This window comes from Penicillium longicatenatum, assembly GCF_028827895.1.
Source record: "Penicillium longicatenatum strain IBT 33135 chromosome Unknown contig_1_segment0_segment0, whole genome shotgun sequence".
NCBI lineage: Eukaryota > Fungi > Ascomycota > Eurotiomycetes > Eurotiales > Aspergillaceae > Penicillium > Penicillium longicatenatum.
The window spans coordinates 2,761,800-2,776,545 of NW_026643119.1; the positions used below are offsets into that span (position 1 = coordinate 2,761,800).

The following is a 14,746-nucleotide window of genomic DNA, read 5'->3' on the forward strand; positions in this document are numbered from 1 at the left end:
ATATATGCTCAATTAAGCACCTATCAAGCAACGCGTGGCGTGGGACTGCGTCATTTCCTCTGGTTGTCTTCTTACTAAGATCAATACACTTTGGAGACCTGGAATCAATGACATTCCGAGCCCTCCTGACCAACCATAGTGGAATACTGTACTACTATCACTACCAAGCTTTTCAACTTCAATGTGGCGTGAAAGATAGGTGCAAGCCCTTTTATAGTCCCCAAAGATCGGACACATAAAAAAGCTATCTGCAAACGTTCCCTCGGCTTCTCCGTTAAGCAGTTGGCCACATTGTTCTTGCTCAAACAAAGAGTACAAGAATACCTCAAGCTTTTTAAGTATGGCGCCGGTCAATCCCATGAGTATCAGTGCCATTTTGAATAAGCCTTGTAAGCACACGTGCCGAGCATGCAGTCTTATTGAAGGTATTTTCACAATATACCAGCGGAACTCCAGAAACGAAACATGGCACACAACCTCCCGAAGTAAGCCAACCACTGCAATCTGAATGAAGAAATAAAGAGAGGACCGTCAAATCTTTTCGCTGACACTTGAATCGGCAGGAAGTAGAGAAAGCTTCTGCGGAGGAGAAAAGAAAGGTGAAACGGAGGGAAAAGAGAAATGAGAAGACAGCCAGTGTCAAGGTCGCGCACTCGCCTTCTGCTCAATCGTCATACGAGGAACAATTGAACTACTTCTGCTGAGATTGTTTGATTTTTCACCGAGACTCGAACGATCAAATTCGTTTTCATGTTCCGCGACGCACAAATCCGAAGTATCGTTTGTCATCAAATTTTTCATTGGATGATTTGTTCTCGGGTTCGCAAAGGAAAGTAGAATAATGACATTGGAATGGCTTTTTCTTTTTCTTTCAGTGAGCGCTTCCCTTTTGGGGGGTATATGCTGTTTAGCCATATGGCTTTTTTCAGACTATATACGTTATGCAAATGATGTCGAATATCTCTTTTGTCCTGAAGGACTTCGACGCATCCATAAATAGGCTTCGTTATGGGGAACTAAAAGCAAGAAAGATATACGCTTTCGATATGTTGTCTTAAATTGCCGTTTTGTAGCTAGTAGCGCAATCGATTTATTGCGGCGAGCTCTTTGTCCTATAGGCAAAACGGACAATAGCTAGGGCGAGTGATTGTGTGGCGATATATTATTAGTTCGCAATATCGAGTTTTCTATACCTGGAGATGAGCCTAGCAATGGTCTAGCTATTGATCTTCTAGATTCGTCAGGAAATTGGGGTCAACCTAGGGCTACCTCGTGTGATTATTCCTGGAGGAGCCTGTTGTTCCCTTACCTGCGTAGAGAAAGAAGATATTTTGATCTCTGAGCCTGAAGGCCCTCGCGTGGAGAAATCTAGACGAATGTGAGAAAGCTCTAAAGTGATTTTTTATCTTCGTGACTAATATGCTCTCTTTATAGCCCTGGAACCCCTTATATAAGTGTGGTTTTAGACGGTCCATCGACAATCTCTAAATCAGAAGAGATTTATTTCACGGCAAAATTACCTACGAAGGTCTGGCAAACGATGATCACGAGGCTATCCCTGATGAAAAGACAATCATCATACACGATTACCCCTTTTCTGGTGATAACTATCGACTACAACGCCGCTGCCCCGATTATGATCCAACAAAGGACTCGGAGGATTTGCCGCAGTGGAAGACTTACTTTGACGAAGAACGAGATGCAAATCGGGGTTTTATGATAGTAGATGAACCTGACGTTGAGGTCAACGTCACGGATTCTACGTGGTTCCGCAGCCTCCAACCAGGGGAAATCTTTATGAGGAAATGTCCTATTGAGTTTCTGGATTTACACCCCGATACAGTAGTTGGTGACGTATATCGATGGCAATACTGGGGTGGCTGTATTGACTGGTGGACTTGGGGCGATCGCGAGGAACACGCAAATACAGTTGTGAAATTACCATGCTGGATGTATGCGCATGTCGTTGACCCTGCTGATAATGATGGGAGACCGGAGATAATCATCTCTTCATCCAATCTTGTCGAGTTTACTGTTATTGATTGATTTGAAATATATGCTTTTCCCGAGTATTCTTGGATATGAGGGGTCCCTCCAGTCTACTAACTCTTGACTATGGGGTGACGCTTAGTCTGATTTAGCCATGGAGCTTGAAGCCAATTATTCGAGTAGTGAGTGGCCTACGAACTCAGGAGGGGATGTCTCAACATATATCTGGCTCGGGATCGATTAGCGTGACGCCAATCTTGGCCATCTAGTGAACAAGAGCTTTGAGAGAATCGGCTTGATTAAGCATAGCGATTGTCTTCTATTTCTCTCCCCCATTGTCCTGTGAATAGCACCAGTATGTATCCCTTGACTATCAACTCAACTGGTGGATCACCTTACAGAACATTCACTAACGCCTACCTATCGCGTCACTCCACCGCTCTTTATTATCTTCCTGAAACCGAAGGTACTAAGCTTCAGACGCCACATTGGGATGAGCGACATGCTTAGATGCCGTTCCATACAACCAAGCAAGCGCTTGGCTCTCAGCAAGTACTCCACAAGCAGAGTAAACATCAACTATCCAATCAATTTTATAAAGGACTCAACACAGATCTATAGCTATGAATCGGGATCTGGAACTTCTCTATTCAGTTTCAATGGCTGCTAAGCTTGAGACTATCGTAGCCCTAGGCAGGTCCACAATGTATTACATGGATGGAAGATTTATGACTGGCATTGGAGGGATTTTTCATCACGTTTATTTCCCAATGGCTTGTTTATTTCGGTCTTCATAACCGTAATAGCCCGCAAATTTGGTATTCATAAGACGGCAAGATAAGTAGAAACTAAACGCCAAAGCCTACCGGCATGTATCCTTGATCCTTGCTTTCGCATTGGCAATAGAGTATACAAAGAAAGATTTACGGTGCAGCACTGGCCTGCACCCCTGACTGTGCCGCATCTGATGCACCATTGGTGACCTCTTCTGTGGGTTTTGTTTGCTGCGGGCGCCACTTGGCCAAGACCTTGCCTGCCGCTGGACGCGAGTCCTCATCTAAAAGGGGACGTTAGAATCAACAACGAAAGGATATGAGATCAAAGGCGGTCTTACAAGTCTGATAAATATCCTCAAGGGTGTTCAGGCACATCTCTCGTGCTGGAGGCCGGAACATAATCAAGTACCTATTTTGAAGTTAGAAATGAGAAAATATAAGACAACTGGAAGTAGAAAGAGCTCACATTAAAGCCTGTACGCAGAGATTAACACGTTCAGGATCCTTGGCGAGGGTGGCTACTTTTTGCGTAATGTTGACAGTGACCTCGGGAATTTCACTTAGGAAACGAACAATCACTTTGATGTCGCGCGAGTCAAGGTAGAGAAGGATTCCTTCTAGAAGACGCATAACCCAGGTGTCATAATGGGAAACCACCGTTGGTTCGATGTCTTCCTCGTCATAACGCTTAGACGCGGCGACTTTCATCTGGATACGGTCGTTGTACCACTCCTCATTGAGCCAGGTGATGCCGATATTCAACCTGCCCCGGAAATCCTCCAGGATATATTGGAACAGAGTCTCACGGATGGAATCAGAAATGGTGGGTTGTCTTCGGTCAGAGCCCCCTTTACCCAACTTATCACCCCCTTCCAGGCCAGCTGGAGCACGAGTGGCCAGTCGGGTGAGGAGCAAAACCCATGCGTCTCGGTCAAAGTTACTTCCAGCCAACCGAGCAAACCCAAGTTGCTGCTGGTTTTTGTTCTTGGCGGGCGAGTCTGTTTCAGCAACATTGATCATGGAAAAGACGCGCGCAACGGCACTACGGCCGACCTCTCCGGCCTCTTCTTCACTCAGTGGTGGTGGCTGGGGCAGGACAAATGGACCCAGAGAGACTAGTTCGGGTTGATATTCAGGCACTTCAGGCACGGCGGCACTAGCGTCTTCCGCGGTATTGTCCGATACGTCCATGGGCTGATATTCTGGTTCATAGTCATCGTCATCATCGGCGGCTGCCGCAGGCTGCTGCTGTTGACGTGCCAAGTTCTGCTCCTTTGTAACTGCTTGATATCGGTTTCGAATAGCCTGGCAGATATGTTAGCTTGTAATCAGTGGAGTTCGCATGAGGGTATCATACCTCGACGGCTTGCGTCAGCATTAATGGGTTGACTTGGGCAAGAAGGGGCACGGCAATCTTGACAACAAGATCAGGAGGCAACTGCTTCACGTCGAAGGAGGAAAGGCCGTGATCTTGGGTCAACGTAAAAAGCTTATCATAGGCCGCGGGACCTGGGAGCATCGGAGGGATCTGGAGTACTGGCGGGGTGAGAGCATCGAGACGAGCTCGCTTGGCGTTATCAAGGCCATCTGTAGGTTCAACAGGTAATGTGCGTTTCCGAGAAGCGTCATCCACCACCTCTAGTCGAGACTGCATGAGTCGCTCAATATACACTTGGATCCTCCCTAGCAGAGGGTGACTCGGGTTCCTGTAGGGGGTTGTCAGCATTATTTCTAGAATGCAAACGGGCAGGGGACCATACTTCTTCAGAATGTGGATCAGCAATGCGCGAGCTGTGCGCTCCATTGACTTGACTCCAACGCGGACAGCGGGCGTAAATGGTGGGCGGACATGTTTCGCTGGGTAAAAATCTAGAACGGTATTGATGACCTTGTTTGCGATCGACTGACGCGTGCGAATTAGAGGTGCGAGGCAATTCAAAGTGGCGTTGACAAGTAAGGCGTCACTAGAATCGATTAGCATAATAACACCTTACACATCGGAACCTCTCATCCTACCTTGTCTCTTCTTGGAACACGCCCAGAAGTCTATCTAGTAGACCTGATGCCTCGGCCTCTAAGTGTGGAATGGTAAGAACGGCGTGGTTACGGGGAACGATGGCTAACGAGGTTTCGTTTTGATCTGGCCGCTGTGGAATAGTGAGCAAGAGCTGAGTTGGGAGAGTTGAGATTGCAGCACTTACCCTGGGATCAGCAATCAGACCAGGCGTCTGAACCTGCACCACGCGTTGTAGGAACTTGACACAGCAAATCTTCACAGGACACGGGAAAGAGTCCATCCGCCGCAGGATATCTTGCTTGATTGTATTCATCTTTTCCCATGACTGACTATCTTCAGGGTGGTTCACACTATTATCGTAGCGCGTTAGCATCCATGTAATGACCCGATATCTGGACCAGTCTATCCCCCTTGACTACAATCTTGCACTGGAAGTTACCTACATATGGCGAAAAATGATCGGGTACAAGCTCGCTGCAGTCTGCACCAAGCTCTGCAGGACGGCTGCGTCCACCTCTGGCAGCAACATGGTCTCTTGAATGCTCTGCAAGACATTTTGTGCCAGCTGCTCTTTCTGTGCGGTCGCCAGCTGAGGACTAGCAAAAGTTTCTGCTAGGAAGTCCGCGCCCCATCGACGTAATTCCAGTTTCGCATTAGGTCCGACGATAGGAAGGATGCCGTTAATGATCTGCGGGTAGAAGGCGGCGTCACCGAGAACTAGGTTCCGGGCAGCGTTTAGTTGGGCGATTTGGTGGGCGACATCGCCTGTCGGTTGAGCCATCGTGGCTCTCGGTGAATAGAGGGGAATAGTATGCGACAGGGAGATCGGGAGAGGTCGACGTGGAGGGTGTACAATGGGTGGGCGTTGAGGTGTTTCCTACGCGGACCGGAGCGCGAATGGAGCTGCTTTCTTGGCAAAGGCAACGCGCATGAGATTATGGGATGCAGCGATCGGTGCCAAGACGCGCGGCGCTTGGTGACAGGGTATGGTGGGAGAACAGTCGAAGCGCTCGGAGGTGGAAACGAACGGGAGTATGAAGAAACGAAAGTAAACCGCAGGGGCCGAGAAAAGTTGGGAAGTTGTATGCTACGGGTGATCCGCGACACTTATCAATTGACTACAACAATCATGCGAAAAAAGATATGACAATTGCGATTCTACAGGCTCCATCAATTCAATATGCTTTTAACTTCGAAATGACTATCGGTTGATTCTATCGCTGGTGGTCGATTGGTATCAGTCTAATGCACATTGAAGGATATCAGGTATGAAGTAAAAGACATGTATCCATGACTTGATTCTTCTATTGAGATATACAAATCCAAAATCCGAATCCTGTTGCTCAAAGTTCTGTTTGATGTGGTTCTTGTATGCATCTATCCAAAGGGAGGAGAAGAACATATGTCTCCCATAGAAACCGAGATTATCGGCGCCAAGACTCGGCGATCCCGGTCTTTGCGCGCGGGATTCGCCATCTCCAGACCTTCAAAGATCTCACCACCACTCACCATGGCGAATGGAATGTATGTTTCAGTGACTGACCTCTTCCAAGGACTGCGAAGTCTTCCAATTTGACTAACATATCATCATCACAGCTTCAACTCCACGTACTACGGCAAAGACTACCAGGCCGGCGCTGCCCTCCTGCGTGCCCGCCGCCCATACCTGTTCAAGAACGCATTTACCGGCTTTGGTCTGATTGTCTTCTCAATCGGCGTCTGTACGTACCATCGAAACCCTCTCTTCCCTTCCCACAACCACCGCAGTCGCTGCAGGACCAAAACTCGATCGTTGCGCTGAGTAGTCATCGATCATCCCACACGCCACCTTCTGAACTGCAACAACCCAGGCTAATGCATTTTGCTCTATAGATGCCTACACCATCCGCGCCGTTGGACAAGAGGAATTCTCCGATGTGAAAGTCCCTGACGCCCCCTCGAAGAAATAAATCCACTCAATGGGGCGATCCGGACACCATAGATCCCAGTCCAATCCAACTGATACCCACCAGTCTACGGTCTGGGACCTGGGGTAGCTTTGATCCGGTCTTCCGCGTGTATCATATCTTCGCAGTATGTGGGAGGTGAAATGAAGTGGCCATTATGGTCAACCCCCTCCCTCGGCGAAAAACAAGCAATGGAGCAAATTTGGGGTTACGGAGTCTTTCGGGCAGATCATGCTTCCTCTTGGATCTGCAAGCACAGTGCGTTTGTTTTTGTGCCTGTGTACTGTACAGAATGGATTTGCTGGGATATTCTTCTTGTGCATAGCCTAGCTACAATTGTCACTCTTCTCTTTGGGATCAGCCTTTCCACGTATTTTTCTAGGATGGGTATCTAGTATACCTGCTGTAAGTACAAGTAGAAGCATGAACAACCATAACCCCATTTACCATAACTATGTAAAAAGTCGGAAGCGCAAAGCAAACCAATCTTTCTTAAGGCATTCATTGTATACTATCTCAAGTACTATACCTAAGAATATATCCAACCGGGGGAGAATACATGAGACAACCTGCTATGCCAGAAAGAATCGCAGTCGCAGGACAATCGAGGTTTAAAACAAAGCAACAAACAAAACAAGAAAGCAAAGAGAAGTCTACTCGGTTCTCAGAACGCGAGGGCCCTTTCTTTTGGCAGCACGCTTGCGCTTCAGACCCTTGTCGAAGGCAACGGCGTTACTGTGGTCACGACCGAGGTTGTCAAGATCCTTGACCTTGAAGATACGGATAATCCAGTTCTCGCTGGTGAAAGCCTCTTCCATGGTATCGAGTGTAGGGCTTTCGGTTGGCACCTTTGTACCACGGACACGGTCAACGGCTTGACCAGGAGGGAACAGAGACTGGTAGTTGTAGTAAGACATTTTGTACCTATTGACATGTTAGCATTGAGATTCCAAGCGAAGATCGTAAGAAGCAACATACATCAAGCTGTTCTTCATGGTGGGGGTAGCCTCGTCATCGACACGGTACTCGCCACGAGCGGTGAAGAAATCACGCTCCTTGATCTCATCAGGCCAGATACCCTCGGCGATACGGACCATCCACAAGAACTTGTTCAGGTCGTCGCCGGAGTAGCCCAGCAAACCACCGAACACAACCAGAACGTAGTCAACATCGTGTTGACGCAGGATCGGGTAGCTAACCTCCTCACGAGAGCTCATGGCCTTGCCAACGGTGGCAATGTGAGTGTTATTCCAGGTGTTGTTGTCGACCAGGGTGGGGCGGTCAGCCATACCACCAATCTGGTAGCCATAGTCCCACCAGGACATGATCTTGGCGTTATCGGGGGTGTTCTGACGGAGCCAGTAGTATGCCTCACGGTAATCGTCGATGATGTGCTGGCTTCCATCGGGCAAACGACTGGCCAGGACAACGGAGGGAGACGAGTATGCGTTTGAGGTAACCCAGGTGCAGTGTGCAACGAACATAAGCAGGTACAGAGTCATCGAGCCCGAAACGAAGGCCTTGGAGAAGTACGAGTAAATACCGACAATGGGGGAACTCATCTTGCCGTATGCCTTGGCATCCGCTGCATTGGCCTTGGCCTTAGTCTCGGCAGTAGGCTTCGACATCACCAGGAACTGATCAAGAACACCTGACAGGGCAAGGCCCGCGGCGACACAAACAATGGGAGTGAGAGTCAGCATCAAACGGACCATAACGCCAGCAAAGTAGCTCGAAAGCACGGCATAGATGATCACGAATACGTGCTCATCCTTGAGCTTCTGGAAGCACAAGAATACACCGGCGGGGAAGAGCCAAATCAGGAAGTTGAGATCAAAGAAGAAAGCAGGCCAGGCGGTAGGCTGATGTTCAGAGACGGATGCAATGATCGGAATGTGAATCTTGGCGTAGCCAGTATCCCACAGAGAGTAAAAGCGACCACTCCATGGGGCGATAACACCCGAAACACTGAGCAGAATCAGACCACCGAAACCAAGACCGACGATAAGCAGGATCATCGAAGTAAGCAGCTTCTGGAACTGCTTGCCGGGAAGAAATCCGCGAATGAAGTCCGCGAATGCCACAAGCTGAATGAGGCCAAAGACACCGAGCGCGGACATGTGGTCACTGTTACGGATGGGCAAGAATCCTACGAATGGAATCTGCATGCTGCCCAGCGTTCCCAGAGCATACCACGTGGTATAGGCGATGTAGGTGCGAGAGCTGTAGCGACCCATGCAGATAAGAACGAAAACATGGAGGGGGATAAGGTTGGTGATGAAGACATAACCACCCCAGGCAGACACCATGTATCCGTAGAACAGGGCAGTCAATGCTCCCCACATAATCGAGCCATTCTTGACGGCCTTGATCCACAGGTAGAACGTGAACACCAGCAGGAAAATGGCAATTGCCTCGTTATCGTAGCTACCAGCCACGGACCGAGAGATATAGCCGGGGGTGATACCCATGAACGCCGCAGCCAGAAGACCGGCCGATGGCGAGGTCGACATCTCACAAGTCAGAAGGTACATGGCCAGCGCTGTCAGGCCAGAGAATCCGGGGGCGAGCAGAACGCAGACATTTCGAATATCAACGGGGATCGTCAAGAAGCGCAGGATGTGGTAGATCACACCGCTGGTCACCATGAGACCGGGGTACAATGTGCCACCAGTGACACGACCCAGGGGATGCCATGTTCCTAAGAAGCGGGACACATTTCATCAGCACTATTACCCTGTGATACCATTGGGGTCTTGGGAAGGACGCGCAAGCTGCAAGCGTGTGGAAGAACATACGGTCATCAAACCAGTCCCAGAAACTGTAGAAACCATTCTCAACCAAATATTTTGTGGCTCGGAAGTTGAACCAGGGATCGACTGTAATCAGTAGATGTCAATATTTCATTCGGCATGCTGGCCGGTGGCCACGTTGTATATACTGCATGCAGCGCTAAGGGGAAATCGTACATTCGTGAATAATACTTTCGAAACCTAGAATTGAGTCAATTATTAGTATTTTGATGAAATACAGGAAGGAATTGCTTCTAACATACGGATAACACTGAATAGTCGACTGGCAACGGCGGCAGCTGCAATAGTCAATAGGATGACGATCCGTAGGAGACCGCGTGTGCTCTGGCCGGAGCTGCCTTTCAGCAGAACATCAAGAGAAGAAAACTTGGCCATGATGGCCAGGAAGAAGGAGCAAAGTCCAAGAACCGAAAATCAATAATGCAACATGAAAAGAAAGGAATGAGAGGCTGTAATTGCCAATTGGGTTGGTGCTCGGCGGAGTTGGAAGAGGGAGAGAGCTGCGCAAGGTGGTCACTTCTTGAGGGTCTTGGCATCGGAGAAAGGTGCCACCTCCGATCTCCCCGCAACCACTTCTACTTGTGTTGTTGCTTTTTTATAGGGAGTGTTGAGGGCTTTTGGTAAAAATGAATATACTCAATACTCCATTGAACCTCAACAGAGCTCCCTGATTATTTATTTCGGGCAGCTCGAGCTGATATTAACGTCAGAATTGGATGGGGAAGAACTACTTGAGGTCTTATCACGATATGAAACAGATTCTCGTCTGTTTCTTGAAGACAAGAACAATCTCGATAAGTAAGACTTGTTCAATTCTGCATTCCTGCTCGCCCGCCTTCTCACCCACCATGTGTACGTATTCCAGACCTCGCCCTCAAGGAATCTTGAAAGATCCGCTCTCTGACTTTGATAGAAATAGAACCGAAGCCTGTCTTCTTTGCCAGCGAATTTACGTGACGAATGTCCTTGCCTACGGAGTTGTTTGACCCTTCTGAGCCGTCTGACAAAAACGACATGATCAGGTTTATCAGGTTCTTCGGAATCTGGATTGGATAAATAGTGCAGATCCTTTAGTATAAAAGTGCGTCTTCTTTTATGCTGTCTTGTTACTTCCGGAAGCCATTTTGTTGATATCTACAAGATCCGGAGGGTAATGACATTGGCTCGTATTAGCCGGAATCCTTGTCATAGTGATTGGCGCGATAAAATTGCTAGAGAGGATGATCCAAGACATTGGAAGGCGTGTCTACACTGAAATCAATGATTAAGGGTTCGAGGGAATTAGGCGGAATGTCCACCAAACACTAGACTGGCCTCATAGACGAGACCGAGCAGTAACACTGGAATGCATAACGATCTTTTGCTCTTTCTTGTGGTCCAAACTGTAGTGTACAGACGCACGACAGCCCAGGGTATGTACAGGACCAAAATGATAACGTCTAAACCGATGAGAAAAAAAGAAAACGAATCAACAAGAGACCATTCCGTCTTTCGCTCGCAATGTTGCAACTCAAGGGGAATTGGCCCCAAACAATCGTACAAGTAAATGGATCCGAGCAAATCCCTTCTAATACCCTGGGGGGAGGTGCGAGTTCCGCAAGGAGTTGCGAATCATTCCTCCTCTATACCATTTCCATCATATTCAAGATGACTCAGCCTTGGCCTGCAAGAATGCCTCGAGGTCGAATTTGGGGTTCTCGGGGTCGGTGATGACTGGAGAGAAAGACGGGTTAGCACGCGCTTTAGGTGTGTATTCGGCATTCTCGGATATCGCCATCCAAAGCAATGTTTTCAGACAAGAATTATCACTTACGGCCGGTGGCTTGTGTCTGGGTCTCCTGCGGCTGGGTGCGCTTCTTCCACTCGGCCTTAGCCTGCTCGATCAGGCGCTCCTTGCGGGCGTACTCGTGCTCGACCTCAGCGCGCTTGGCAACCGAGTTGAGGGACGACTGGTGGTAGACTCCGTAGACGAGACCGGCCACAAGAGCCGAATAGCGGAGGACCTATAGAATTGCGAATGGGAGTCAACATCCGATGTCGCATTTGAGGGGGAAGAGTCGAGGTTGGCTCATTGCCCGGGGTAGTACTCACGTTGACACCCTGTGAAGCCATTATTTCAAGGTCTCCGAAAGATAAGGAGTGGGCAAAAAATTAAAAGCGGGAAAACCGAAAGACCGTTCAACAGGAGACCGTCAATGGCAGTTGAATCCTCGGGGTTATAAGGCAAGGCGAGGTTCTCTGTCCCTGCGCGAGTTTTTCCGGCGCCGTTCGGAGGGCTTATGTCATCCCCCGTAAATAAAGCGCAACACGAGAACTACAGCTACATCACACATTTGGCTGGTCGATTTTCAAGATGTCGTCCATGCAGCAGCGCAAAAATGAGATCTTGGCAAAAAAGGCTAAGCTGGCTGAGCTGAAAAAGCAGCGCGAGCTTCGCCAGAGGGAGTTCACCAGTAATCGGAACAGTGTCGGGGATGCTTCAGAGGTATCATACCGCGCCCAGTGGAGCTACAAACAACGGAATGTCTAACGGTTTTGGAATAGATTGCGTCCCCAGTGCCCAGTCACTCTGGAAGTAGAGCTGAGCTTGATGAGCTAATTACACGTCTGGTGGACCGCCCCGGGTCTGCTACCATCAGCCATGCATTCGAGGGTCAATCTGGGAAGGGCAGCCGCCCGACTTCGGTCCTGAGTGCCAGTCAATTGAGTGGAGAGAATGCCGAAACCAATACCCCTTCATCGCTGCGACCGCAGTTGAATTCTATTGCCGTACAGACCGTGCAGTCAGTCGGAACAGAGACCTACAGCTCCTACACATCCGAAGCCCCGCACCCCCTGAACCCAGACCAGAGATTGTCACATACAGCAAAGCCGTTCAAACAGATGTATTGGCCACGCAAACAGAGTCACACGATGGCTCTGTTGCTTCGGATAATGAAGACCCAGCTGATACGACGCTGTCAAGCAAGCGGCTGAGCCGACGAGGTAGAGAGCGGGATGATGAAATCAGACAAAAGATTCGCAAGGAAATTGAGGAGGAGCTTCAGGCAGCCGAGCTGGATGCAAATGCGGCTTCGACTACGCAGGCTGCCCAACTACGATATCCGTTACGTTCACTCGATGACGATGAGTTGAAGGCTGTTACTTCTTCGGACGAATTCCTGGACTTTGTGGAACGATCATCAAAGGTTATCGAGAGAGCTCTAGACGAAGACTATGACGTTCTTGCAGATTACGAGTTGGGGGGCGTGGATGGAGGCTTGGAGGAAGACGAGGAGACTGGCAAGAAACGGAGAGGCATCCGGGAAGTGTGTCAGTTCTGGGATGAACGTTGGAGCAAGAAGCGTATGGTCACCGACATAAGCTTTTCCCAAAAGGTAGGAACCACTCAATATCCCCGCACTTCAAAGACCGATGTGTTCTGACCGATGACCAGTTCCCTGAATTGGTTCTTGCATCTTACACCAAGAACCCTTCTGCTCCTCATGAACCGGATGGACTCGTTCAAGTCTGGAACCAACATCTACAATCCCGCCCCGAATATGTCTTCCACTCAACCTCCGACATTCTCACAGCCAAATTTTCTCCCTTCCACCCGAACCTCATCGTTGGTGGCTCATATTCAGGTCAAGTTCTCCTATGGGACACTCGTTCCTCGCGCATGGGTGGAGGAGCGCCTGTGCAGAAGACTCCATTGACTGGATCCGGACATACCCACCCAGTTTACAGCATCTCAATCGTCGGCACTCAGAACGCACATAACATTTTGACAGCCTCCACCGATGGAGTGGTCTGCGGTTGGACCGTAGACATGCTCTCCCAGCCACAAGAATATCTTGAACTGACGACACCTCCCCCGTCCAAGACGGAAGATCTCGCACCAACCACCATGTCCTTCCCACAGTCTGATCCCACATTCTTCATTGTGGGTACCGAGGAAGGTGGTATTTACCCTTGCCATCGATATGACCGAGCCGGGGCCAAGGCTGGTACCGATCACCGTCTCGCGTACCGGGGCCACGCAGCACCTATCATGTCTACCGCATTCCACCCTGCGCGGGGTCCTGTTGACCTGGGTGATCTGATGCTCAGCTCCAGTCTAGACTGGAGCGTCAAGCTCTGGCGCGTGCGGCCGCCAGCCACCACTGCGTCCGCCACCTCTACCGTGGCTTCCGCTCAAGTTGTGTCTCCTATTTTGGACATCACCCGGGAAGATGTGGTCTATGATGCACGCTGGTCCCCACACCGACCGGGTGTATTCTCCCTCGTCGACGGTGCGGGCAACCTCGAAGTTTGGGATCTTTACACGGATACCGAGGTTCCAGTGGTTAAGACCACTCCCTCGCGTGGCCCTGGTGCGGTTATGTCCCGCAGTCTCAACAAGGTTGCGTGGGAGGAGCGAGAAGGCCGACGCCTGGCCACTGGTGGGGTCAACGGAGTGGTGACTGTGTTTGAAGTGGGCAAGGGCCTTGGTGGACCTGCGGAAGAGGTGCCCTCTGACGAGTGGATGGGTATGAAGCGGTTATTGGGGAAACTGGAACAGAAAGATCGGGTGGCTTGAGCCTTATTATCGTCTCTTCTTTATTTCTGCCATGTCCAGTCTTGCTTGCCATATACCCCTTTCTTCAATCACATACCTCCAGGGAATCTGTATCTATTGAGTACTTGAATATTATACCTGTCCCGGGATATTCACCGATTTTTCGCTCATGAGCGCGTTAATGTAGACATGTTTTAATGAATATTCGTATCAAAAGTATAAGACAGTTTACGTATGCAGCAGCGCCACGAGACGAGAACCAGCGAAGCAAACCTTGCCCACATGCCGAGGAAGATTGTGTAGAAGTGGCCTAGACCATCCATGGATTACTTCAAAAATCGAAACTCTAGTCGGTATTGAAAGTCTTGGCGGAATCCATGGCAATACCTCGGGCTAGAGGAAGCTTCTAAATGGGGATTATATTTGCTGCGGGTATCGACGAACTTGGGTAGACATTCTGGAACTTCGGTCAAATTCCACCATCCTCTTTATGACGACGCGATCTATCCGAGGTCTGAAAGCTTGTCTGACATCGCAGACTCCACCTCAAGAACACCGGCGAAACTAGGTATTTATAGACGTCGCTCTAGTTACCTAGAACAGCCACAGATAGAAAAGGTCTCGACCGATGGGGATAAAAAAAGAGCTGCATACGTCGTACAGAG

The 14,746-nt window shown here is 49.3% G+C and overlaps 6 protein-coding genes across 6 annotated transcripts; 3 read left to right on the plus strand and 3 right to left on the minus strand.

The window, feature by feature from the left end:
* Nucleotides 1–1,235: 1,235 nt before the first annotated feature.
* N7484_001790 (uncharacterized protein) lies at nt 1,236–2,046 on the plus strand (the record flags this gene model as incomplete). Its single annotated transcript, XM_057112210.1, has 2 exons — nt 1,236–1,378; nt 1,494–2,046. Coding segments are annotated over 2 exons (696 nt in total), but the record flags the coding sequence as incomplete, so codon positions are not given.
* An 866-nt stretch (nt 2,047–2,912) lies between these two features.
* Nucleotides 2,913–5,563, minus strand: N7484_001791 (RNA-processing protein PTA1; the record flags this gene model as incomplete). The annotated part of the gene is made up of 8 exons (XM_057112211.1): nt 2,913–3,046; nt 3,104–3,174; nt 3,232–4,070; nt 4,123–4,471; nt 4,526–4,729; nt 4,782–4,912; nt 4,967–5,132; nt 5,226–5,563. The coding sequence occupies 8 exons, from the start codon at nt 5,561–5,563 to the stop codon at nt 2,913–2,915; spliced, it is 2,232 nt and encodes a 743-aa protein (XP_056976948.1).
* Nucleotides 5,564–6,292: 729 nt separating this feature from the next.
* On the plus strand, nt 6,293–6,731 carry N7484_001792 (uncharacterized protein; the record flags this gene model as incomplete). Its single annotated transcript, XM_057112212.1, has 3 exons — nt 6,293–6,306; nt 6,379–6,503; nt 6,655–6,731. 3 exons carry the CDS (start codon nt 6,293–6,295, stop codon nt 6,729–6,731), a joined length of 216 nt encoding a protein of 71 aa, XP_056976949.1.
* Nucleotides 6,732–7,381: 650 nt separating this feature from the next.
* On the minus strand, nt 7,382–9,991 carry N7484_001793 (dolichyl-diphosphooligosaccharide--protein glycosyltransferase subunit STT3; the record flags this gene model as incomplete). The annotated part of the gene is made up of 5 exons (XM_057112213.1): nt 9,784–9,991; nt 9,698–9,721; nt 9,527–9,607; nt 7,707–9,429; nt 7,382–7,652 (listed from the first exon to the last, which is right to left on the minus strand). Exons 1-5 carry the CDS (start codon nt 9,914–9,916, stop codon nt 7,382–7,384), a joined length of 2,232 nt encoding a protein of 743 aa, XP_056976950.1. The 5' UTR covers nt 9,917–9,991.
* Nucleotides 9,992–11,183: 1,192 nt separating this feature from the next.
* N7484_001794 (ATP synthase subunit e) lies at nt 11,184–11,653 on the minus strand (the record flags this gene model as incomplete). The annotated part of the gene is made up of 3 exons (XM_057112214.1): nt 11,184–11,254; nt 11,355–11,544; nt 11,633–11,653. 3 exons carry the CDS (start codon nt 11,651–11,653, stop codon nt 11,184–11,186), a joined length of 282 nt encoding a protein of 93 aa, XP_056976951.1.
* A 241-nt stretch (nt 11,654–11,894) lies between these two features.
* Nucleotides 11,895–14,102, plus strand: N7484_001795 (uncharacterized protein; the record flags this gene model as incomplete). Its single annotated transcript, XM_057112215.1, has 4 exons — nt 11,895–12,026; nt 12,086–12,324; nt 12,366–12,918; nt 12,978–14,102. The coding sequence occupies 4 exons, from the start codon at nt 11,895–11,897 to the stop codon at nt 14,100–14,102; spliced, it is 2,049 nt and encodes a 682-aa protein (XP_056976952.1).
* Between the last annotated feature and the right edge of the window lie 644 nt (nt 14,103–14,746).